We start from the raw sequence: 26,511 nt of genomic DNA on the forward strand, positions 1-26,511 counted from the left end.
TAGTGTTATTTTCTACAATTGCCAAAATAGGAAGAGAGAACAGAAAAGAATAACCACTTCCCTCAAAGTCAAACCCATCCAAAATCAGAATTCAGTAAAGATTTCAGCAAAAACAATCATTAAGTTTTAAAGTACATTTCAAGGAAAATATGATAAACTCAACAAGTACATACAGACAAAGCTACAAAGGTATAAAGACTCATATATTGTGGACTTCCACTACTTAGGCCCAAATAACTCCATTAACAGAGTGCAAGATGAAGGGCAAATTAAATTGTGGAGATCACCAGGGTGCCATTTACTATATACATTATGTACAATATAGTAAATTCTGAGTAAATTTATCAGTCCTTGAATTACAGTGATATTTCAGATGCATAATTAAATAAACTTTTGTTAGGTTGATTTGAGATACTACAAGATCTCAAAGGACATTCAAAATCACCAAACAAAATCCAAATTACAGGGACTGTAGGTTTACTGTTATGTATACATTGTTGTATTATAATTCTTTAATTGATCCACATATGCTAACTCAGTTAACTATAGCATTGCATTTCCAGTAGGTTGAATTTGCTGCTTTTTCTTGAATGACAATCTGTTAAATTTACGGAGGCAGGAGAGTGCAAGACAAGATAAGGAATAACTAAGAATCCAGTCCCACTGCAATACAAAGTGGATGAAGAGTAAAGTAAAATAAGGAAAGAAAGATAGGCAGAAGTAAGACTGTAGAAGGCCTTGAATGACAGGCTAAGGAGTTCTCTATTTTATCTAGGCAAGAGGAAGGCACTGAAAGTTTGTAAGAAAAGCAGAGGCATCTGGGAAATAATTTTGATAGGTGTGTGAAGCAAGAATTGGAGAGAAAAAAGTCTGTAGGAAGGGTAACGATGATAAAAATGTAAAGAGGCTCTGAAATCCTGTGAAGATGATGTAGGGAGAAAGAGAAGATAAGTTGTGAAATATACTTTGAAGGGAAATGGCACTAGACTTGGTAACTGAATATATAGGAACTTAGGGAAAGAAAAAAGACAAAGATGACCATAAAATTTTGAGCCTAGTTAATGGAAGAGATTGTTTAGAAGGTGAGAAAATTGAAATAACCAGTAGTTGGAAAAGAATAGATCATGGATTCAATGTAGGATGTGTTGAATCTAAAGTACTACTAGAACATTCAGGTGGAGATGGCATTGAGACTCTGAAAACTACCCACAACACTGAATGTCAGGGACTGATAGAGTTAGACAAATTCCTAGCAGGAAAGGGCCTTGGAGGATAACTAGTCTATCCTCTTTGCAGGGTGTAGTCCAAGTATGGAGTCAGGAAATACTTCTCCTCCTGAAGTCAAATCTTGACTCAGACATTTACTAGCTTTGTGACCCTGGGAAAGTCACTTAACCATGCTTGCTTCATTTTTCTCATCTGTAAAATGGTCAATAGATTTCAGGAACTCTGAATCTAGAAGAGAAAAATATATCTTTACGTTCACTGATCTTAAGTTAAAATGAGCATTTCTCTAACTTATGAATGTAGCAACAAATCATAGCAATATGAATAATACCTATAACTTAGGCCAGTAACAATCGCAAATTTTATATGCTACACATATCTTAAAATATAGATCACTGCTTTACAATGAACATAGTTATTAGACCTTCCTTTAGATAAATTACCATATCACAATTTTTTGCATTTTAATAACTATTTCAATATAATTTATTTCTTTTCTAATCATATATTTTATTAAAGGGCAGATAAGTGGTACAGTAGATAGAGTACCAATTAAAATCTGGCCTCAGGCACTTACTATCTGTGTGACACTGCACAAATCACTTAACCCCATTTGCCTCAGTTTCCTCACTTTTAAAATGAACTGGAAAAAAAATCAAAAAGCACTTCAGTATCTTTGCCCAAAAAAAACCTAAAATGGGGTCACAAAGAGTTGGACACAACTGAATAACAACAATTTTATTGTATACATCTAAAAACATCTTTCTGAAAAGGGGTCTTTAGACTTCAATAGGCTGCCAAAGATAAGTTAACTAACATTTAATAAGCACCTACAATGAGCCAGGCATTGTGCTACCTACTGAGGATATAAGATTTAAGAGTCTTTGATTCAAAGACTTTCATTTGTGGGGAGTACACTACCTCCTGTTCCAAACCACTGAATAGTTCTAATTGTTAGAAAGCTATTCCTCAAGTCAGACAGAAATCTTCCACACTCATTTCATTTTGTTTTTTGAGGCTCAACCATATTCCAAATAATAGCTATTTAAATATTTGAAGATAGCTAATAAGTTTCCAGTATATTGTATTTTTCCAGGTTAAATATACCCAGTTACATACACACACACACACACAGATAGATAGATAGATAGAGAGATAGAGAGATAGAGAGATAGATAGATATAGATATATATATCCAGTTAAATATGAATGAAACAAATCATGATAGATTAGATTGATGAGTCCAATTTTAAAAGATGAAATGATTTTTTTCTAATTTTCAATAGTATTTTATTTTTCTAAATACATGTAAAGATAGTTTTCAACATTCATTTTTGTAAGGCTTTGTGTCCCAAATTTTACTCCCTCTCTTCCTTAATCTCTTCCCCAAAACAGCAAATAATCTGATATAGGTTAAATATATGCACTTCTTTTAAACCTATTTCCATATCTTTCATGTTGTGCAAGAAAAATAAGACCAAAAGGGAAAACCCATGAGAAAGAAAAACAAACAAACAAAAAGATGAAAATACTAAGCTTCAATCTATATTCAGTCTCCATAGTTCTCTTTCTGGACACAGTTGGCATTTTTCCATCTCAAGTCTACTGGAATTGCCTTGAATCATTGCATTGTCCAGAAGAACAATTGGTCAGCATATAACCTCCCTATTCTGTGCAATGTTCTCTAGGTTCTCATATAAGTCTTTCCAGGTTTACTGAAATCAGTCTGCTCATAATTTCTTACAGAGCAATATTATTCCACTACATTCATTTATCATAACTTATTCATCCATTCTCCAACTGATGAACATCCACTCCATTTCCAGTTGTCTGTCATACAAAAAGGACTGGTACAAACATTTTTGCACATGTGGATTTTTTTCCCTTTTTTATGATCTCTTTGGGATACAGACTAAGTAGAGACACTGTTGGATCAAAAAATATACATAGTTTTATAGCCCTTTGGGCATAGTTTCAAATTGTTCTTCAGAATGGTTGCATCTGTTCACAGCTCTACCAACAATGCAATTCCATATCCCCTCCAACATTTTTTAAAATTTACTTTTAACACATTGCTTTTTGAATCATGTTGGAAGAGAAAAATCAGAGCACAAGGGAAAAACCATGGGACAGATTTAAAAAGAGAAAAAAGAATTGAACATAGCATGTGTTGATTTACATTGAGTCTCCTTAGTTCTTTTTTCTGGATGACATTTTCTGTCCAAAATCTATTGGGATTGCTTTGAATCACTGAACCACTGAGAAGAAACCAGTCTTTCATAGGTGATTATAGCACATTCTTGCTGTTATTGTGTACAATGTATTCCTGGTTCTGCTTGTTTAGCTCAGCATCATTTCATATAAATCTTTCCAGACCTTTGTAAAATCAGATTGTTCATCATTTTTATAGAACAATAATATTTCATTACTTTTATATACCACAACTTTTCCCATTTCCCAATTGATGGGCATCTACTCGTTTTCCATTTCTTTGCTACCACAAAAAGAGCTACTCCAAACATTTTCACACATGATTTCCTTGGAGTAAAGAGCAAGTAATGGCACTGCTGGGTCAAAGCATAAGCACATATGCGCACAGTTCAAAATTGCTCTCCAGAATAGATGGATCATTTCACAGCTCCACCAACAATGTATTAGTGTCCCAGTTTTCACACACTCCCTCCAACATTGATCATTATCTTTTCCTGTCATCTTAGCCAATCTTAGAGGTGTGAACTGGTATCTCAGAATTGTCTTAATTTGCATTTATCTAATCAATAGTGATTTAGACATTTTTCATATGACTATAGATGACTTTAATTTTGTCATTTGAAAATTGCTTGTTCATATCATTTAACCATTTATCAATTGGGGAAGGGCAAAATGGCAAAAAATTTTTAGTGTAATGTAATCAAAGTTATCTATTTTACCTTTCAAATGTTCTCTAGTTCTTCTTTGGTCACAAATTCCTCCTTTCTCCAAACATGTGATAATAGTAAATTATCCCTTGTTCTCCTATTTGTTTATAGTATCATCCTTTATGCCCAAATCATATATGCATGATTTGACTTATTTTGGTGAGATGTAGGTCTATTTCGAGTTTCTGATATGTCATATTCCAGTTTTTCCAGCAATTTTTGTCAAATATTGAGTTTTTATTTCAAAACTAAAGTTTGGAGGTTTATCAAATACTAGATTGCTATATCCCTCCAACATTTACCATTATCTTTTCCTGTCATCCTAGTGAATCTGAGAGATGTGAAGTAGTACCTCAGAGTTGTCATTATTTTCATTTCTCTAATCAATAGTAATTTAGAACATTTTTTCATATGACTATTGATGGCTTTAATTTCATCATTTGAAAATTATCTGTTCATATCCTTTGGTCATTTATCAATTGGGGAATGGCTTGTATCTTATAAATTTGCATCAATTCCCTATTAGAAATGAAGCCTTTATCAGAAACACTGGATATAAAAAATTCCCCAGCTTTTTGCTTGCTTTCTAATCTTGGCTGAATTAATTGATTTAGTTCTTGCAAAAATTGATTTAGTGTTAATGCAATCAAAATTATCCATTTTGCATTTCTTAATGTTCTCTAGTTCTTCTTTGGCCATATTCTTCCCTTCTCCATAAATCTGAGAGGTAGATTATTCCTTGTTCAACTAATTTGCTTGAAATAACACTATGTTTAAATTATGAACCCATTTCAACTTTATGTTGATAAAGGTGTTAGATGTTGGTCAATGCCTAATTTCAGCCTTGCTATTTTACAATTTTCCCAGCATTTTTTGTCAAATAGTGAGTTCTGATCTCAGAATCTGGAGTTTCTGGCTTTATCAAACACTAGATTACTATAATCATAGATTATTGTGTTTTATGAGTGTAACTTATTCCACTGATCCACCACTCTATTTCTTAGCATCAAATGGTTTTGATGATCAACACTTTATAATATAGGTTTAGGTCTGGTACAGCTAGGGAAAGGTGGAATTTCTAAAAAGGAATTATTTTATTTTAAAAACATAAGATCATTGGGGAAAAACTTGGATTTTAACTAAGCTATATCTGAAATTTTAGGGGACAGGGATTGATTTGAACTTTTTTATTCTAATTATCCCATCCTTTATTTCTTATTTTAAAAATAATCAAATAGGTTGCAACAATGTTTGGAACCTTGAAATGTCCAGTACTTTATTTGGTGATGTCTCTAACTGTAAAGCATTTTAGACCAAAAAATATGGGTATAGATGAGTGATAGATAAGATAGATAGATGCAGGTCTTTTTTTGCAAGAAAAATATATTAACTTTAGTTGATTTATATGTGTCTTGTTTGTCCAATAAGTTTATAAACCACTCCTTGACAAGGATGATTCTGTATAACTTTTTGTATTCAATTTCTAATGTGATGCCCTAAATGTAGCACTCAGTAAATATCTGTCAATGATGATTACATCTTCCAAAAAATTCTGGTCAGAGAAAGTATTTTCATGATCTCCATTTTATAATATAGTTTTAGATTGGTATTACTAGGCTACTTTCCTTTATATTTTTTTCATTAATTCCCATGATATTCTTGACATTTTGTTCTTCCAGATGAATTTTGATATTATTTCCTCCTTTTTTAGCAATTTGATTGGTATGCACTAAATAAGTAGATTAATTTAGTTAGAATTGTTATTTTTATTATATTAGATTCTATATTGCTCTACTCATGAGCAATTGATATTCTTCTAATTGTTTAGATCTAACTTTATTTGTGTTAAAAATATATTACAACTGTGTTTACATAGTTTCTGACTTTATCCTGGCAAGTACACTCTGAAATATTTTATATTGTTTATAGTTATTTTAAAAGGGATTTCTTCTTCTAATTCTTGTTGCTGGGCTTTGTTCTTAACAACAAATATACAAATCCCAATGATTTATGTGGGTTTGTTTTATATCCTGGAATTTTATTAAAGTTGTTAATTGTTTCTAATAGTTATTTCTCTAGGATTGTCTAAGTATGCTATCACATCATCCGCAAAGAGTGATAGTTTTGTTTATTATCTCTTCTAATTCCTTCAATTTCTTTTTTTCCCTTATTGATAAAGCTAATATTTCTAGTAAAATATTGAATAACAGTGGTGATAATGGGCATCCTTGTTTCACCCCTGATGTTATTTGGAATGCTTCTATCTTATCCTCATTACATACAATGTTTGCTGGTAGTTTTAAATAGATATTACTTATCATTTTAAGGAAAAACTCCACTTACTATTATGCTCTCTAATTTTTTTTTAACTAGAGCTGTATATTATATTTTGTCAGTATTTTCTCCTCAGTCTGATAATTCTGAAACTTAGGTCATTGCTCTGGATCATCATGATTATTAATCAGTCATCTATTCAGTTCCAAATCACCTAATTGTATTATTATCTGGTCCACATCATCAAAGATATAAACTCCTAGAAACAACGGCTTAAAAGACAGTTTATAATGAATATCCAATGAACCAAATCAGCCTCATTACATTTATGAATTAAACCTACTTGTATAACAAATATATCATCATACATAAGCAAATCATCCTTAAAACTTCATCCTGTCACTTTTTAAAGACTAATCTAAACCTAAAACCCAAACTCCATTTGATAAATACTAGTAAGTGTTATCAAGATTTTTGGTTCTAGTTTATGAAAAAAGATTATAGTCTAAAATAGCAAGAAAATCAACTGAAAAATATACACTCAGAAAATAAGAGCTAGACATTCCCTAAACATCTGAAAAGCTTCGGTGAATCCTTATCTATCATCTGAAAATTGGAAAATGTCATAAAAAAGATATAAAAGTTCCAACATTAACAATTAAATTCATCTATAATCTAGCCCAGGCCTATCATTCTACCATTTATTTCTCATTATTCTATTTATCTCCCACTATTCTCAATACTAATCTTATATATCATATTATGCCCAGACTGAATTATGCTAATTCACATTTATATGTCCTTGATCATCTTGTACTGCCTATCTGAAATGTCCCTTATTTCTTCTCTCCATCAACATTTCTTCCCTACATGAATTTCTTCTTCCTCTGTACTCCTACAATATTACTGTATGTGCCCCTAAGCTCAACATTTAATGAAATACTTTCTCCTATTCTTATTTATATGTTCTACATTTCTATATGTTCTTGAATAAATTGAAGGCCCAAAGTTATGGGATTATGAATTCTACTTTGTACTTCTTTGGTATTTTCTAAAATGCTTAGCACAATGTAATACACATGATAATTACTCAGTAAATTTTAGTTTAATGTTAACAATAAATAATAATATGCAGCCTTTTGGCTTCATTCATTTTACATTCATAAATACTTATTAGGCATTTACTATTAGGCACACCCAATGCTGACGAGAACACAAAGATCAAATAAGACTCATTCTCAGTCCATATAGGATATGCAGTCTAAAAGAGGGAAAAGAAATAAAATATGGATAACTATAACATACAATATCATATATGTGCATAAGAGACATAAAATGTCATATATTGTCTGATATGAAAGATTTAATAGGCAGAGGCATCTAGGAAAGCTTTGTGGAAAAAATAGCATTTGAGTTGAGTGGGAAAAATGTGACATATTTAATAATTGAAGAGGAGGGAAGATATTCCAAGCATATGAAGCAAGTGTAGATGTCACAAAATATAGAAAATGTTCAGAGAACAGAGCTGCATTTGGCCACATCTTATAGTAAGGAATTCTGGTTAGATACACATTAGTCCTCTGGGATCACAGATTCACGAATTTCATCTAATTCAGTCCTAATTTTTACAGCATCCCTCAGAAGCAATCATTTAGCCTCTGAAGAATTACTTTCCAAATCCTGAAGTAACACATGTCACTTTAAGACAGCTCTAATTTGGGGGGATTTTTCTTTATCAAGTTGAAATCTAAATCTGCCATTTTCTGCTCCTGGTTCTACCATCTGTGATCAGGCAAGACAAGTCTAATATTTTCCACATGACAGATCTCCAGATACTTTGAAATTACATCTAAGTCTTTAAAACATGTCTCTGATTAAATTTTAACTCCAACTTTGCCTATTTATACAACTGATTTGGTACAATTGGTTGAATGACTCCATTCTAGTGGGTTTCTTTTGCCTTGCAACTATAATGTTGGGGCAACTCTAAGCCTCATGATGGTAAGGTGTTCAGGGCTATCTGAGAGGGAAGGTTAAACTGAGAGGAGACCCAGGTCAATAATAACCATCATTTGTACTGTACTTCTAAGTTTGAAAAGACCATTACATATTATCCTATTTGAGGTAGTAATAGTTTAATTATTTATCCTTGTATTCTTAATGCTGAATAAATAACAGATATTTTCTTTATTTTACAGATAGAGAAAATAACATTCCAAAAGTATAATACTAATAATAATCACACACAATATATGTAACTTTGAGGTTTTCAAAGCTCATTCAATTCTCACAATAATTCATAAGGAATGAACTATTATCTCCTTTTTACAATTGAGGAAACTGTAGACTAAATAGCATATCCATGGTTATAGTGTTGATTTTGTGGTTTGGTCTTTCAGTCATGTTCAAATCTCCCATTTTGGAATTTTCTTGGCAAAAATACTGGAATGGTTTGCCATTTCTTTCTCCAACTCATTTGACAGATGAAGAAACTGAGGCAAACAGGATTAACTTATTTTCCCAGGGTCACACAATTAATGTGTCTGAGACTGAATTTGAACTCCTAAAGATGAGTCTTCCTTCCCCCCGAGGTACTTTTAAACTTTATTTTATTTTATGTTATTCTGAAATTGAGAAATAAAACAAGCATTTTCATTACATAGTAGAATGGGGGGGGGGTGTGGAGGAGATGATTGTATGTGAAATTACAAATCTATTATGTATAACTTGCTATTACTTTTAAATATAAAATATTTAAACTTTTTCCTACTTTTCTTCTCTTTCCCCAACCTAGAGATGACTACCATTAAATATAAATATTTGAGTGTAAAACTATTCTATACATATTTCTATTTGTCACTTTTTCCCTCTGGATTCAGGAGTTCAGTGATCTTAGAAAAACATGGATAGATTTTCACAAAATGATGATGAGTGAAATGAGCAGAACCAAGACAAAACTGTATACATTAACAACAACATTGTTTTAAGAATTTTGAGAGACAGCCATTTTAAGTATTTAAATATCCAAATTAACTACATAGTCCACATGAAGAAAGAGGCTATCCTTATCCAGAGATAGAGGACTCTTCCAGATTCTAAGCTTAGTGCTCTATTCACCATATTATCTAACAGTCTGTATCTTGTATCAGAGATTTGATTCAAATTCAGATCTTCCCGACTCCAAGTTGATCACTTCATCACACTGCATCTAAGAGGTCCAGGTCACCAAGAGACGATAGGGAAAAACAAGGAAAGGCAGATTCCTTTTACCAATTCAGATGGTTCCCAATCCAGGTACAGTGAACAAATGAAATAGTTATGCAACTTTTTTCCTTTGAGTTCCATACAAATTTATGAAATGATCAATTATGGGGATTCTTTGGTCAAACATTTCTTTAAATTCTTCAAATTAGGCTACAAATTTCCAAGATGGTTCTGGACTTGCCTCACTTACTGAAGGAAATCAAAGAAACCAGAATTAGTATAGACCCTAGTCAAAATCTCTAGGTCAGTTGCAAGATAGTGTGGCACCCTCTATTATGACCAGGTTTCCTATAGCTAAACAGCCCCAGGGGCACTTTGTAGAATAAGATAAGCTCACAAACTGCTCTAGCATATGCCCAATTCATTCCAGAGTTTGAGGCTTTTACATCTTCTGGGAAAGTGTAGCAGCCAGGTAACACAATGGATAGAGTGCCAGATCTAGAGTCAGAAAGACTCACCTTCTTGAATTCAAAACTGGTCTCTAACTGTATAACCCCAGGTAAGTCACTTAATCCTGTTTGTTTCAGTTTCTTCATCTGTAAAATGACCTAAAGAAGAAAGTGGCAAGTCTCTCCCATACCTTTGCCAAGAAAACCCCAAATGAAGTCAAGAAGACTAATGAAAAAAAAAAAAAAAAAACAACTAAGCAACAATAATAAAAAGGAGGACATCCAATCATCATGAAACCTTTAAAATACAGTCATTACTTAATTCTATTTTGCAAAACTAAAAATACTTAAAAATAATTTGTTGAACTGAAATGAATATAATTGTGACATTTGATATTTTTTTTCTTTCCCCAGCTCTAAGCACAGTACCTGGCACATGAGAAGAATCTAATAAGTCCTTATTAATAGATTCTTATTCTCTTGTCTTTTAAAACTGCTATTTAATCTCAAATTGCTATTTAACTTTTCACATCAGATCAGAGGCTTGTAGGGGTTTAAAATTGGAAAAGACATTAGAAAATATCTGATCCCTCATTTTACATTTGAGTAAGAAGGTCATCTTTTTAACTAGACTGTTAACAACTTGAGAAATGAAATGATTTCACGTACTTTTTGCATACCCTATAGCACTTTGCATAATGTTGTGATGCCTTACACATAAGAATTATATCATAAATATTTGATTGGTTAATTAATCATAACCTCAATGGCTCAGTTATTTTTCTTCTAAATGGGGAGAATACTATTTGCTCCCTTTCTCAAACACAGGGTCATTATGATGATCAAATTTTTAAAAATAGATGTGGAAGTGTTTGCAAAGTTTAAAGTACTATACTTTATAATATCATAATAATAGATGACCTGATTTCCACTCTTACTGATGACTCTAATATAAGAACAGAAATAGGCTACAATGGGGCTGCCCAAACAAAAGTATTAGTTTAACCAGGAAGGAAAGTTTTCATAGTGTGTAGACCAATAATACTCATTCAGCATTCAACAACCAGGGACTAAGCAATTATTTGGCCAATTCATGAATACTTAAAAAGCTTACTATATGTCAGTAAGATACTGTGTCAGACACTGAAGAGGCAAAAATAAAGAAATAAATAATTCCTGCCCTGCAGTAGCTTATGTTCTACAAATAGCAACAACATATGTACACAATTAGAAAACAGAAAACAAAGTAACTACAAGGTTATCTGCATTGAAAGTGGGAGTCTCTTACTTGAGAGCTTATCATACCAGTGAAGTCACAGGTATCATAAAACTAATAATAATAATGATAAATAAAATTTAATTTGCCAGAGGTTGTGGAGAAAGAAGTAAACTAGCAGTTTAAGATTATATGGAAGGTGACACTTAAGCTGAGTTTTGATCAGAACTAAGTGTTGTAATTCATAGAGGAGAGAGAAGTCCCCTAGGCATGGGAACAATCTGTACAAAGGAAGAAAGATGGAGGGATATGCAGGAATTGCAAGCAATGCCCATTTTTTTCTTTCTCATTTTCTCCCTTGGATCTGATTTTTCTTATACAGCATGATAAATGTGGGAAAATGTTTAGAAGAATTGCACATGTTTAACCTATATAGGATTACTTAATGACAAGGGGAAGGAGGAACAGGGAAGGGAAGGAGAAAATTTTAACACAATTTTGCAAGGGTGAATATTGAAAACTTTCTTTACATGTATTTTGAAAACTAAAAAGCTTTTGTTATAAAAAAAAGGAATTGCAAGCAAATCCATTTGATTGGACCATGGAGTAGGTAAAGAGGAGTGTGTATGTACTTGGGAAACAGTCTGGAGGTGATTGTATAGAGTTTTAATACCAAATTGAGGAATATGAATTTTATCCTAAAGACAGAATAAGTACTGAGGACACAAAATCCCTCCCCTCAAGGAGCTTACATTCTCTAATGTAGAATTCAGGATATATTGAAAATTAGTTATTATTAATAAATAATATTAATACTAAGAAATCTGTTATTTCATCACACTGAAGGACTTTTCCTGTGGGCTCTCTAATACTAATGCAGATCACAACCCATTAACAACTTGCTAAATAAATCAATGAATAAACATTTATTAAGTACCTTCTCTGTGCCAGATTGTTTTCTGTTAGAACCCTTAATGGTTTGCTTGAGACTCAGAAGTGACTTGCCCACAGTTACTCAGCTAGTAAGTGTCAGAGGGAGGTTTTGAACCCATTGTCTAAGGCTCCAACCACAATATTCCTTCCACTTTATCATACTGTTTATTAAGATTGAATTATTATCATTAATCTTTTTCTAAACTTCTACCTCAATGCTTCCTAACAGTGTTAGCCACTAGCCAGGTAGCCCTGACTCTTCAAATCAAGCTACAAGAGGCCTGATAGGCCCAAAATTAGACAGACTTCTAGCATTTACCCATTAAAGGACACTATGTTAATGTCAAAGGACTAAAGTTGATAAATCTGGAAAAACAGTAGCAAGTTGGCTATTGGTGATAAATCAATTGATCAAGTAATTCTTAAAGACCATCTAATAATACAAATGTAATACTGTTGTTCTATAAGAAATGTTAAACAGACTGATTTCAAAAAAAAAACTGGAAAGACTTAACATGAACTGATGCTGAGTGAAGTGAGCACAACCAGAACATTGTTCACAGCAACAGAAAGAGTGTGTGATGGTTAACTATGATAGACTTAGCTTTTCCCACAATTTAATGATTTAAGGTAATTCCAATAAACTTTGGATGGAAAATGTCAACTTCATCCAGAGGAAGAACTATAAGACTGAATGCAAATTGAAACATATTTTTAGCCTTTTGTTTTTCTTTTCTTGTGGTTTTTCCCTTTTGTGATGATTTTTCTTTTCCAACATGACTCAAATGGAAATATGCTAAAAATGAGTATACATATATAACCTATATCAGATTGCCTGTTAGTACAAGGGAGGGGAGAGGTAAGAGAGGAAGGGAGAAAAAAATTTAGAATTCAAAATCTTACAAAAATAAAAGTTGAAAACCATCTGTATATGTAATTTAAAAAATAACATACTATTAAAATAAAATTTTTAAAAATTCTGAAAATGATCCTCTAATATTTCACAGAAGGTTTACTATTTGCATTAGTAGAGGAAATATATACATTGCTGAAATTATAGATCTTTAAAGTTTAGAATGATAACACTAATAATAGCTGATACTGGAAAAGTGCTTTACTGCTCCAAAGTACTCTACATTCTTTATTGCATTTAGCTCTCACTGAAATATTGTGAGGTGGTTTGTATACTTGTGAGAGTATTGGTATTCACATTTATGGATAAGAACTGCAAGAGGTCAAGAGAATTCCCTAGGCTAAGGAACTGTTCAGGATAGTGAGAAAATGACTGATTTTAAAATCCAAAGACACATGTTAGGCCTATATCTGCTATTTATTAGTATAGATTAGTCATTGGATCATTGAAAAGTTAATTAAATCCATTGATTAAAAGTGTTCTTATTTATAAAAATGACGATAACAGCATCTGAATTACCTTCTATGAGGGATTATTGTGGGGGGGGGAAATGAAATAATTACTAATTACATAATAAATTATTTATAAAAACTATTTTAATCTTACATATATTTGACAATTAACAAACTTGAAGTCTGTTTTTTTTTTTAATTCAATCCAATAAGGTTTTAAGAAATTCTGCTATGTTCAAGGATTGTCCTAGGCAGGAGAGATGCAAAGACAAAAAAGAAACAGTTCCTGATCCCAAATAGTTTCTGCACCCTATGGGGAAAAGCATAGGCATGAAAAAAAAAAGAGAATGAAAAATATGCTGTGGGACTTGTCGATGCCATCTCACACTTTTTGATCAAAGAGGGGACAGTCAGTCAAAACTCAAGTGCTTACTATGGAGTTTGGCTTGAGGATATAACCATAGGTAACCTTACAACAGGATCCAGGTTATTCAAACAGCATCTAGGCTATTCAAAATAAACCTTTGTTTCTACATACCCCTTTAAAAAAAAAGAGCGAACTATGTGACTCCTCAATGGAAGGGCACAGCAGCAAATGAGTGGAACCTCCCACTACCCTAAAAATAAAGGAAAGTGGTCTCTTCTGATTATGTATATCTACTGCTTTTCCCACTCTATCCATCACTTCTTTTACTTTGCCTTCTTTTCTCCCTACCTGGTCCCATTAACCAAAAATTGTTGTTGCATGAGTGTAAGTAGCAACAAATCTTAGTGTGAATAGGGAAAAAGCTGTGCCAATCCACAGAGCAAACTGATTATCAAAATTTTAAATGTATACATCTGCTCATGTTATGGTTAATAAAACACAGGCCCCTAGAAAATTTATCAATCAGACAGGGATAGAAACTGAATCACCCAGTCTTCTTGTTGGTTTTATAATGGTTGAATTTACACTTCATAATCCTAGATCTGCTAACCCAGTCATTTGAGGAAAGTCTTTGTAATCCACATGGATCTGTTCCTAACAAAGATTTCTCTCTTTGATTATCTTTTACCTCAGCCAAGTTATATTAGATATGAGTCATCCAGATGGGTATATTAAGCTCATTATGATGCCTAAGTATTTTACATTCCATTTACAAGATATAATAAATATAAAGAGACTGTTCTTCAAGACCAATAGGAAAAAGATACTATTTAGTTTATTTATTATTTATTTAAAAAAAAACTTTATTCTGAAATTCTATTCAAAAATTCTTGATATAAAGTCAAAACAGACCTAAGACCTGTATGTGCAAGAATGTTTGTGGCAGACCTCTTTTGTGGCCAGAAACTGTAAACTAAGTGAATGTCCATCAATTGGAGAATGGCTGAATAAATTGTGATATATGAATACTATGGAATATTATTGTTCTGTAAGAAATGACCAGCAGGATAATTTCAAAAAGGCCTGGAGAGACTTACATGAACTGATGCTTAGTGAAATGAGCAGAACCAGGAGATTATTAAACACTTCAACAACAATACTATATGATGGTCAATTCTGATGGACATGGACATCTTCAACAATGAGATAAACCAAATCAGTTCCAATAGAATAGTAATGAACTGAACCAGCTAACCCAGCAAAAGAACTCTGGGAGATGACTATGAACCATTACATAAAATTCCCAACCCTCTATTTTTGTCTACCTGCATTTTTTATTTCCTTCACAGGCTAATTGTACATTATTTCACAATTCGATTCTTTCTGTACAGCAAAATAACTGTTTACATATATTGTATTTAACTTATACTTAAGCAAATTTAACATGTATTGGTCAACCTGCCATCTGGGGGAAGGTGTGGGGGGAAATAGGGGAAAAGTTGGAACAAAAGGTTTTGCAATTGTCAATGCTGAAAAATTACCCATGCATATATCTTATAAATAAAAAGCTATAATTAAAAAAAAATGAAAAACACTTAAAAAAACAGGCCTAAGCATTTGAGCATGCCTCCTGTCATGTGAATGCAAATCTAAATACTGTATTTGACATAACCAAACATATCATAAAAGGGGCAAAAATAAAAAGTAAAACTAAATAAACTTCTTTAATAATGTGAAGATAATAAGCTTTGCTATAAAAATCAAGGTTAGAGCAAAGGTTCTCAAGTGGAAACTTAAAGGTTTGGGCTGAATCTCTAGATCACACTTCCTACAAAAACTGAGGAAAAAACTGAAATCCATATGGCAGCCACATGTTGCACCTAAAAATATTCTCACAGCTTAGTACTGGAATACATGATGTTTAAATTGCTCCTAAATGTGTGTATAATTCCAATAGGAATGATTAAAGCTCTTTAAAGATATACAGTGGGCAATATACTCCTTCAGAAAAAGCAACTATTTTACTGCCACATTCAAAAAATTTGCCAAAGATATTTGCTATTCTCATGGAGCGTGTCCAGAACAGAGTACAAATGGAAGGATAATCCCTTACAAATGATGAGGTCTTTTAGATTCTCCTCAGCCACCGTCAGTAAAGAAGCATTTATAAAGTGCTTACTGACACTGTACTAAGTACTAGAGATACAAAGAAAGGCTCCTAATTGAAGAACACAACATACTGATTACAGCAACTTCAGGGCATTATAGAGGATTCTAATGAGATCTCTTGTATGACAAAAAAGTTAAAGGTAACTATCTACACAGGAAAAACTAAGTCAAAAAAGAATGCTATTCAGAAAATGGTCTACATTGTATTGATGTCTCATAGAGCTGGAACAAGAGCATATAGATCTTTGACAGGCACTGACTAAGGAGAGATAACAAATTGGACATAGAGTTGAATAGGAGAGAACAGAGAGTAGACTGGATTACCTTTGAGGAATTGAAAAATACTTTTAATATCCCTAAACTTTTCCCTGAAACTCAGGATCATCTTTTTAATATTTTTACTAATGGGGAAATAATATAGCAGTAGTAAAGGATGATGATTGCATAGAGAGCTGATATGCTTCTCTGATATCTATACAATATCTAGAGGTGTAAAGTAATACTTCTGAACTACTGAGTCAAATCATGGAGAGGACTTCTGGTTTGATATGGACAACTTTTACACAGGATGAGACAGTATGGCATAGATGAATTGCAATGTGTTTTGTTGCAGGGTTATCCATAATAGTGAGACTACAATCCTATTAAAGTATTCAACAACAAAAAAATCCTTTAAGTTTTTTTTTTTTATTTTTCTTTCATCTTCATGTAACATCTCCATATACATTATACATCAGTATTAAAAAGATATGATTCTATGTATCCATGTGTGTATACAGATATGTATATATGAGTATATAAATATTTATATAACAGCATATATTGTCCTAAAAGTTTTGGTACAGTTTTGAGTTTTGATAATTCAAAAAATTTTTAGAATATTGTGTGTGGCACATGTATATATATACAAATATATATGCATGCATGTGTATATACATGGGCAGTAATCCTAAAACAAATATGAAAAATGACAATAGACAATAAAGATTTAAAGAAAAAATACATAATGGAACAAATGTTCTTCTCACACATCTCATAATCCTTCAAAGCAGATAAATTATATGCTGCAAGCAGAAAATATGTATTCGTCTCATTTCTTTATACTAACTAATGATCATTTAATTTATATCATTTTCCAATGTCAAAGTTAATCATCTGGACAAAGGCTTAACAATTAATCTAATAGCAAAATACTTACACAGGATAGCACACTTATGTAAAATACATATAACATCAATCTAGGTAATTGTTTCTTTTCACAATTTAGGATTTCCTGAACATAAATAGATGATATTTTGTATATAACAAAAAAATTTGTGAGTAATAAAGCAGTTTAAGTAAGCAATTTCCTTTTTTTCTGTCTGTTTATTCAGTATTGTGCTATTTTAAAAATACATCCATTCTTCAAAATGTCTATACCTGATTATTTTTAAGAAAGAAAATGTGGAAATTATTTTTATGAGTTTGTTTATTTTTCAGTAACTTGATGGGAATATTTGAATCTGAACCTTTAAAAAATAATAGCAATAGACAATGTAGTAAAAAAGTATTCAATTGTTAATTTGTTAATTGATAGAAACACAATGCCATCTAAAATGTAGTATATTTCTGTACATGTATGTCTCGAATGTGTTTATATATATATGTGTGTGTATATACAGATATATTTATATATGTGTATACATAGAGTGTATGGTTTTGATTGATTTTAACATTCTGTAAATCTTAATAGTAAATAGCTAAATAAGTACATTTTCAAAAACATCAAAAGAAATTAATGATTTAAAGATGTTCAAATATGATTGACTTAAATTAATAAAATTCAATAACTTTTAGTATCACTATAGCAAGTGATGATAGATAGATAATGTTTGTGTATATTAGAAATATATCTTCCAACATGTACAAAACCAAAAACCTATGATCCATCAAAATAGAACTTATCCAAATTTTCAAAGTGTAACAATTCTCTTGCTGAAATTAGGTATCAAATTCCACATTCAAAATAGCAAAATTCAAACTGGATTTACTCTAAATATGCATTAAAATAAGCAAATATGTGCTTTTAAAGTTACTTTTTCATTACTTTTATGCTTGTTATATTACTTTTCCAGGTGGTGCTAATCTATTCATACCTCCTATTAAGAGAGGCTAAATATGATCTTATTTATTCCTTCCTTCCATTTTTGACTAAATGCAACTGGCTTTTTCTAACTGCTGAAGACTTTTGCTCCTTCAATACTAATTCCCTTTCATCTTTCCTTCTTTCTTTGTCCTGCTCAACCTGCCAATCTTCCTTTTATGATACTTCTATTTCTGCAGATCTTTTCACTGATGATTCCCAAATCCCTCTGCTTTAGGCAGTATTATACCAAAAGTACTATAAGTTTTTGTCTTGCAAGGAGTGCCTAATAAACCTTTTCTGATCTCATGGAATATCTCTCAGTAGCCAGCTGACCCTGTAGGGCAGACCTAAAACTTATGACTAATGCCAATGTTCAAAGTTCCTTAAGTTGTAAAGAAAAAAAATTGAGAATAAATGAGTTACTAAATTCACTCTAGATGTGAAAAGCCCAGCTGTTTCTCCATATGTGTTCCTAAGTATTAAATTATTTCAAATTAAATAACTTCTAATTCAGTTTTCATTTTTAATTCAGTCCTGTAGGATTTTTTTATGGGAACGATGATGGCAAAGATGGTAATGATAATATCTGTGCCCCAAGGAATCATGATAAACCAAGTATAGAAGGTTACTTATACAACTATAGGGTTTTTCATCATCATTATCACTAGAATTTATAGATTGCTTTAAGGTTTTCAAATTATTTTACAAATATTTTCTTATTTTTATCTTCACTATAATCGTGAAAGTTAGATGCTATTTTTATCCTTATTTTACAAAACAAACTGAAGCAGACAGACCCTCAGAAATTTGTCCAGAATCACACAGTGTTGGAGACTTCATTTAAACTGAAGCCTTTCTAACCCCAAATCTAGTACTCAATCCACTGTGCCACCTTTCTTTTCATGAACTTCTTCAAGGGAGTTTCCCTTAAAATGAAATAGACAAAATCTTAAACCTTGAAATAACTGAGTAACTATATTTTTAATGGAAGATACACTTATGATGTAAGACAAAGAGCTAGAAGACCTGGATCCATCATGAGTTACTTGTGTACCTTGGAGAAATTATTTAACTCCGCAGTGCCTCAATTTCTTCCTCTACAAAATGAGGATAATATACTTGCCTACCAATTTTCTAGATGAATAGGAAATGTATTAATTAGCATGCCAATGTGGCAATCTTTTCTCAAATCATCTCAAAATTATATTATCAATTATCTATTAAGATCATTCTACAGAACCATTGCCCACTATAGAGCAGATATTTTTCCTGTGCTAATTATGACTACCTCTTTAATAATTCAAAACGCTGTTTATATTATAAAAAGATTGTGCTGCCTTTGAATGTTTATCTAATCAATTAAATAACAATGACTACACAATTATACACATACACATACACAATTATAGATGAGTCTCTCAAAAGTACCTTGAGTTAGAGACTACAGATAATATTGTCTTCATTTAATAGATGAGGAAACTAAGGTTTGGAGAGGATTGGTGAATTCAGTACTCACATAGCAAGTAAATGAAAGAGCTAGCAATTGACACTGTCTTCCTGACTGCAAGAACAGTGCTCTTTCCACTACACAATGATATATTAGTAATAACAAGATGACTGTGATCAGTTCAGTTTGTTCATCCATAAACTGGAGATAACTGATTGATCAAGCACAAAAGGGCAAAGAAATCAAGAATGGGAAAACACTTGGAAAACTGGAAAGTGTTATAAAAATCTAAGCTACTAAAATATCTTCTGTGAAAAATCTACAAGATTCTCTCCTGGGAATAAAAATTAAATGTTGCTGAATCATTTACTAATATTAACCACTTTCAATTATCTTATATCCTAATTAAACTCATCTCCTTTTACCTACTTGCTTTCTTCAGTATGGATCTGTTAGAGAAAGAAAAGAGTTATCAGAGCCCATCACCAATCATTTCAAAACATAGCATAGGATGTGGCCAACAGTGCCACCACATTAATCCCTAGTATAAATCCAAAAGTAAAAGTAAGATGGTTATCAGTATTATTCAGAAGTATTGGAATACTCAGTTGCAAGAAAAAGAAAATGCCTGGGATTTCTATGAGCCTCTCAGAGAGATCCTGTTTTTTGGCTGAGTCGGAAAATGAAATTGTTGTATGATTTTTTCATTAACACCTCCAATAGAACTTTTTGGAGCAATGCATTCCATCTTGCAGAGCAAGGGAATAGAGGACCATGAGTAGCAAAATCAAAGTAGATTCAAAACCTCATTTATTCAATGACTGAACTTCAATGACTCTGGTGGGGACACCTTTAACCAACTAATACTGATTAGGCCATTATTCAAAAGGACTTAATGTTCCAAATGAGACTAAATGGCTGCTAAACATCTGCTAACACAAACAAAACTAAATCATTAATGAAATAGTCATACAGATCTTGTTAAAAAGCTGCATTTTAAAAACATTCCTGATACTAAAGTTTTCCTATTTGGTACATATATTTACATTGGCATCAATGAAAGTCAGTGAATAATGAATTCTAAAGATTCCCATTGGTTCTCATTCATCTGTTAAATATTTGATTTCTCCATACTCCAAAGAAATTGTTTGATTGGTTTTAGGTAAGAGTGTCTTGGCTTACTTTTGAGTCTTTTGTAAATTCCTTCTTCCTAGGCCATCTGGGATAACTGTAGAGGTAAAATGCTTTTGAATCAAGTCAAACATTTATCTTAATCCAAATGACAGTAAAATCACTGTATCAAAAATCTATTTCTTTTGTGGAAATTTAAAACTTCTGCTATGAAGAGTGTATTTAAAAAAATGTTTTTCTTGTTCTCCTCCTTGTATTGGCATAAATCACAGGAGTACATGTTGCTATCTGTGTGTCTTAAGCTCTTTTCTCTGGGCTTCCACTTTTGATTTGTGACCTAATATCGCCCCCCAAGGCTGTGCACTACTAAGCTGATGTTCCTATTTGAGAATTGTACACTTATTTCATTCAATCCATTCTGGAGAAGAAAATAACCTTGCTTAGATTTTATGTCTGAGCTTTTCCTTTCAGAAGTGGAAATTAGTTAAATTAAGAGAAAGAAAAATAAAGGGGAAGGAGGGGAAGCATTTTCATAGATTTTAAATAAAAGTTTCTAATAGTTCTTTATTATTTCCCCTTGTTTGGAGTTCTATAATGAATTACTAGAAGCTCCTGGACTCCAGACTAATCTAGACTCTGAAACCCTGATTCCTCAATACTCTGCTGCACCACATCAATTATCCAAATCCCACAGTTCCCCACCCTCCCCACAGGACTTAAATTAAGCCAAATTGTATATGTATGTAGTTTTCAGGCTTATTATGGGCACTCAGGTGACTTCTAAAGCAACTGCAAGTATTTGGACAGCAAGGAAAAGTTCTTTTTCAGTCAGAAGGCTGGTCTGTGCACAAGGCCACGGTGACAAACAAGCAAATATTAGGGAGAAAAAGAGAGGAGAGACTCAGTAGAGCACTGGGAAACTCAAGGAAACACAGAATGGGGTTGTTTCTCTCTCTCTCTCTCTCTCTCTCTCTCTCTCTCTCTCTCTCTCTCTGCCTTGCTGCATTAGAGTGGGTGTTTAAGGAGTGGATACACTAAGAAAAACTATATAATTCAGGAGGTTTTGTTATCTAGACAATGATCTAGAGTTATTTGCCAATAAGAAAGTATGGATAAGAGCTGGTAAACTCAGAAAGAAAAGGACCCTGACCAGGAAGAAGATTCTTCATAAAACGGAATAGATGTTTTTAATGATTTCAGAGACCAGGAAGAATATGATGTTAATTTGAGATGGAAGATAGAGGAATCTGAAAATAGGGAGATATAGGACATATCCAGAGAGACATGAGGAAAAGATATAAGAATGAAAGTGGAATGAAGGGAGAGAGATGACATAAAAATAATCAGAAAAATTTGGGAGATTACCAGAAATGAGACCAACAAGGAGTGAGAAAGATCTATCATTGAGTCTCCAACTAAATGAGAGCTATGAAGGTGGGCAGACTTATAGATAAGTTAATAAGAGATTTCCAGAAGAAGAAGCAACTCCTTAAAGTAATTTGGGGAGAAGTCAGTGACAACCTGGGAAAATAAAACAGCTTGAATAATAGGTGTGAGATTCAGAAAAGAGAAGATTAATCTACTGACAGATAGGATGGTAAAGAATAATAAAATGATTTTCTGGAGAAGGATGTTTAATAGTGGATATATTAACAAAAGAATGTTTAACAATAGGGAAATTAAGTGAGTAATGGAGTAAGAAGACTTTGATGAAGGAATAGTTAAGGAAAAGCTCATAAAGTTTAAGGGTTGATAAAGCAGAAGTCCTGGAATGTTAGAGAGGTAGCAGGGTGTGAAGAACAGGGGCACCAAACTCTTTAGGTAACAAATTTCAAAAGGGTTGCAAATAAGAGCAGCCCAAGAGCTTAATGAGAGACAAGAAAACAATGATCATGTTCCCCGAATTTCTATCATTCCATCTTTTCAAAATTAGAAGCTTTTAAATTGAGAGAGATGGAAAGCAAAGCAAAAGTACTTCAGGATGAAAGGTCCCGCTGCCCCCTCCAGTGGCCAAGTTTGTCCCATAGTGCTGCATCCACCCTGACCCCCGCCCCAGCCAACTTTCCCCACTTCCCCTGTGCCCACCTCCCTCCCTTTCCCCCGCCCCCACCCCTCTGCTGCCAGGCGCTCACCGTGGGCGCCGTCAGGCGGCTGATGCTTTCACCCAGAGAATCCAGGTTGACCCGTCTCCGGCGCTGTGCACGCCTAGCCCCTGCGGTCGCTGTGGCAGTGGCTGTAGCCGTGGCAGTGACCGTGGCAGCCGTGGCTGTAGCGACTGCATCCGGCTCCTGAGGGCCGGGAGGGCTCCGGCTGCCATTCCAACAGAGCTTGGACAAGGGACATTCGCTCTCCTCCTCTGGGCTGGTCTCCAGATAGTCCGATCCCAAGGAGCTGAAGGACTCGGAAGAAATCTTTCTTCGAGACATGCTGCTTCTGCTTCTGCCTCTGCGGCGATGGCCAAGGCGCTGTACAGAAGAGTGTCGGGAGCGCAGCAGCTGAGGCGCCGGTGGCAGTGGCGGCGGCTAAGGCGCCTGGTGGCGCTGGGGACCGCGAACCTGGTTGACAGAACTAGATGTGCCGTGGCCGCGCCGAGGTACCAGCGGGCTCAGATGAGTAGGAACTCCAGGGGCTGCAGAGCCCCGCAAATCGGCAGCTCATGGCGGGAACTTCAGGAGCCCTGGTCACCTTCTCCTTTCCGGTAGCTCAGTAGTACCTCGGCTCTGACTGTGGTGGCGGGTGCCGGAGCTGGGCTTTCCGCCTGCTCCCACCTCCTTCCCTGCTTCCCGCTGCCGCCACCACCGCTGCTGCTGCCTCTAGCCTCAGCGCATCTTCTACCCCGGTTGCTGCTGCGCTCTGGGGGAGGGGGGCGGGCGGGAGGGCGGTGGGTGAGTGTGTGTGTGTGTGTGTGTGTGTGTGTGTGTGTGTGTGTGTGTGTATGCGCGCGCTCCTGTGTATGTGTGCGTGTGTGAGAGAAGGGGCGGGAGGAGGTTGGGGGACCTTGTGATTTTAAAAGCAGACGCTTCTGCTACCTCTCTGTCTTCCTTTTTTCTCAATCTCCTTTCCAGTCTTTTTCTTCTTTCTCCTCCCTTCTCTCTTCTCACTCTCCCCCTTCCTTCTCTTTTTATCATCTCCTCTTTCTCCTCCTCCTCCTCCTCTTCCTCCTCCTCCTCCTCCATTCCCCACCCCCATCCCTCCCTTCTTCTCTCTCCCCCCTCCTTCCAATGGTATCACGTGTCGCCATCAGACTCATTTGGAGTCTTTCCTAGCTTGTCGCCACATTTCAGAAGCAAAGAGGACGCTCTCCCCTCCCCGCCGCCCCAACCCCCCGGTGTTTAACTCTGCTTTCCTCCTTTTCCCTCCCAGCTGGATAGGCTGAGACTAGGGATACTAGGGGGTGGGGTGCAGACCTCAAGATAAAAGGGATACAAAACGACCTCACAGACAATTTACTCTTGACTATACTATTTTAAAATCTCTGGATTCCTACTTAGGAGAGACTTTCCGGGAGTAGAGTTAACTCTTGTAAAGGGCATAGAAAGAAGTAATGGGGCGGTGAAGCGGGGTAGGAAGAATTGAGGATAAAATGGAGATAGACTAGGTGGAACACTGGAGCAAACCTCTGACAACCCCACTTCCATCCCCTCCATTTCAAAACGTCAGAAAGAAAGCCCTCAGGAACGAAATCCCTCGAATTGAGTGTGAGAATCTGAAAAAACACAAGGAAAACACTTTCTTGGGGCAAGAAAAGGAATATTTAGTGTGTGATTAAAGTTAGATGGAGACAAGATTGGTTTGGAAGTGAGTGGACATTTGATTGCATCTTTCTCGGATCTTGCTGCCACACTTAACAGGTGAAAGCAGAAGCAGAAGGAAAAGCTGTTTTTCACTTTAAGATTCTTCCATATCCCCAGTAGTCACCTGTCGCCCCTAAAATTGTGGAGCCCAGGACAAGGAAGAAGGAAATTTTGGTACAACTCTTGCCAAGGATCTGTGCTAGGGATTAGACTGTTCCACAATCAGTGCTTCGTCTTGCTGGAGGGAGAGCCGGATAGGTATGGAGCCAAAACCTGGGCCCTAAACTTAGATGGCAAGATTCTTTAGGGAAAGAGCTCTGAAACTGTTACAGGGACTCTCACACTCTGAACAAGTGCTGGACAGCTCCATTTTCTACCTGCCTCAGATTTCCTTGGCCACTGAGAAAAGATAGAACACAGCTCCATAATGTTCACTGACTCCTAGGTGGGAGAAAGGAAAGAGAGGCCAGGAAGGTAGAGCTTTTTGGTCACTCACCTTTTTTTTTTTTAACTCCTCAGGTAAAATTTCTTTGCATTTCCAGTAAATGTAACACAGAATGATAATGTCTTCACTGCTGTTTGATCACTGGGCACTTGGTTATGTACTCATTTCCCTTGAAACTTTCTTGTCATTGTTAACAAGCACTGCTAATAAGCACCTGCTCAATGTTGCTTTCCATTTCTCCCTGAAAAACATCGACCTACTTTGACCTTGATCGGGGTGATTGTGAAGAAAAGTATTCTCCACTACAGTCAAATAAGTGAGTGTCCTCCATGAAGAGTGCAGCAGGTGGGACAACTATCTTAACAGCAACAAGGAGAAGAAAGCCCCATCAGAAGCCCCGGAAATAAGTGTTATGGATTAAAAAGAAAAAATTTGCTTTACCATGTCTGGCAAACAAAATTATTTTCCTGACTTTGCCAATAATAACTCATATTCATATATTTTTTTTGGAGCTTGCAATGTATTTGCATACATCTTATTTGGTCCTGTCAGCTAATTAATGCAAGTATTATTATTTCCATTTTTCAGACAAAGAAAACTAGGATGCTAAAAGTGACATTTCCAAAGCTACACAATCAGCAGATGGCAAGACAAGGACTCCAACCTGGGTTGTCTTATTCTTGTTCCTTCCATAAGACCTCAACTGCTCTCTGATATACTACGTCTTGAACTAAATGTGGGGAAATAATTTTCCTAAGTTCACCCTTTTCAAATTTAAAAGTAGAGTTGAATTAAATTATGATACTGCTATATACTTTATTTTCAATTAATTTTGTGCTATTTCCAATGAAAGTCATGCATAAACTATATTTTTCTATGGTTAGAATAGGCACCAATATAAATTTTAAAATGTTTGCAGGTTTTGTCTTTGCTGAATAGTTGCAAATAGATGCCTTGAAAAAACCTCAGTAGAGAGTAAAATGCCAACTTTAGGAAAGTGTTGAATTTTCTTGCTGTGCTATATCATCTGGAACACAGCAGCCTGCAGGCCTTAATTGCCTTTTTTATTCTGAGCGATGAACTTCAATTGTCATGTTATCTTATACTCACATAGAAAGGCTGTGCCTTCCACATTTATTCAGTGGATTATTTTTGGACACAAATGATACAGCATGACAATGGTTATTGACCTTATGGTTAAAATGAAAACTGGGACTCTTTAATTAATCATCTTAGTGTTTTTCTCAAAGTCAAAATCACTAAGTGGAATGTCATGAATTTAACATGTTTCTAATCATTGCAGAAGTTCTAAGTAACTAATCTTTCTCTTCAGGGTAAGTTTGTTGTCAACAATAACTCTGAACCTGTGAGTAATATGTATATGTGCACATACACAAACCAGCTAAATCAAAACTTTTAAGGGGATAAAGTCAAATTATTTGCTGTT

The 26,511-nt window shown here is 34.4% G+C and overlaps 1 protein-coding gene across 1 annotated transcript in view; it reads right to left on the minus strand.

Annotated features, from left to right (window-relative positions):
* GUCY1A2 (guanylate cyclase 1 soluble subunit alpha 2) overlaps positions 1-23,258 on the minus strand; it is a 423,060-nt gene extending 399,802 nt beyond the window's left edge. Inside the window, exon 1 of the mRNA XM_051986919.1 lies at positions 22,958-23,258. Within this exon, the coding sequence (XP_051842879.1) occupies positions 22,958-23,251 (294 nt within the window). The 5' untranslated portion in view covers positions 23,252-23,258. The remainder of the gene's footprint in view (positions 1-22,957) is intronic.
* Positions 23,259-26,511: the final 3,253 nt, after the last annotated feature.

The sequence above is a fragment of the Antechinus flavipes genome, chromosome 3 (genome assembly GCF_016432865.1).
Source record: "Antechinus flavipes isolate AdamAnt ecotype Samford, QLD, Australia chromosome 3, AdamAnt_v2, whole genome shotgun sequence".
NCBI lineage: Eukaryota > Metazoa > Chordata > Mammalia > Dasyuromorphia > Dasyuridae > Antechinus > Antechinus flavipes.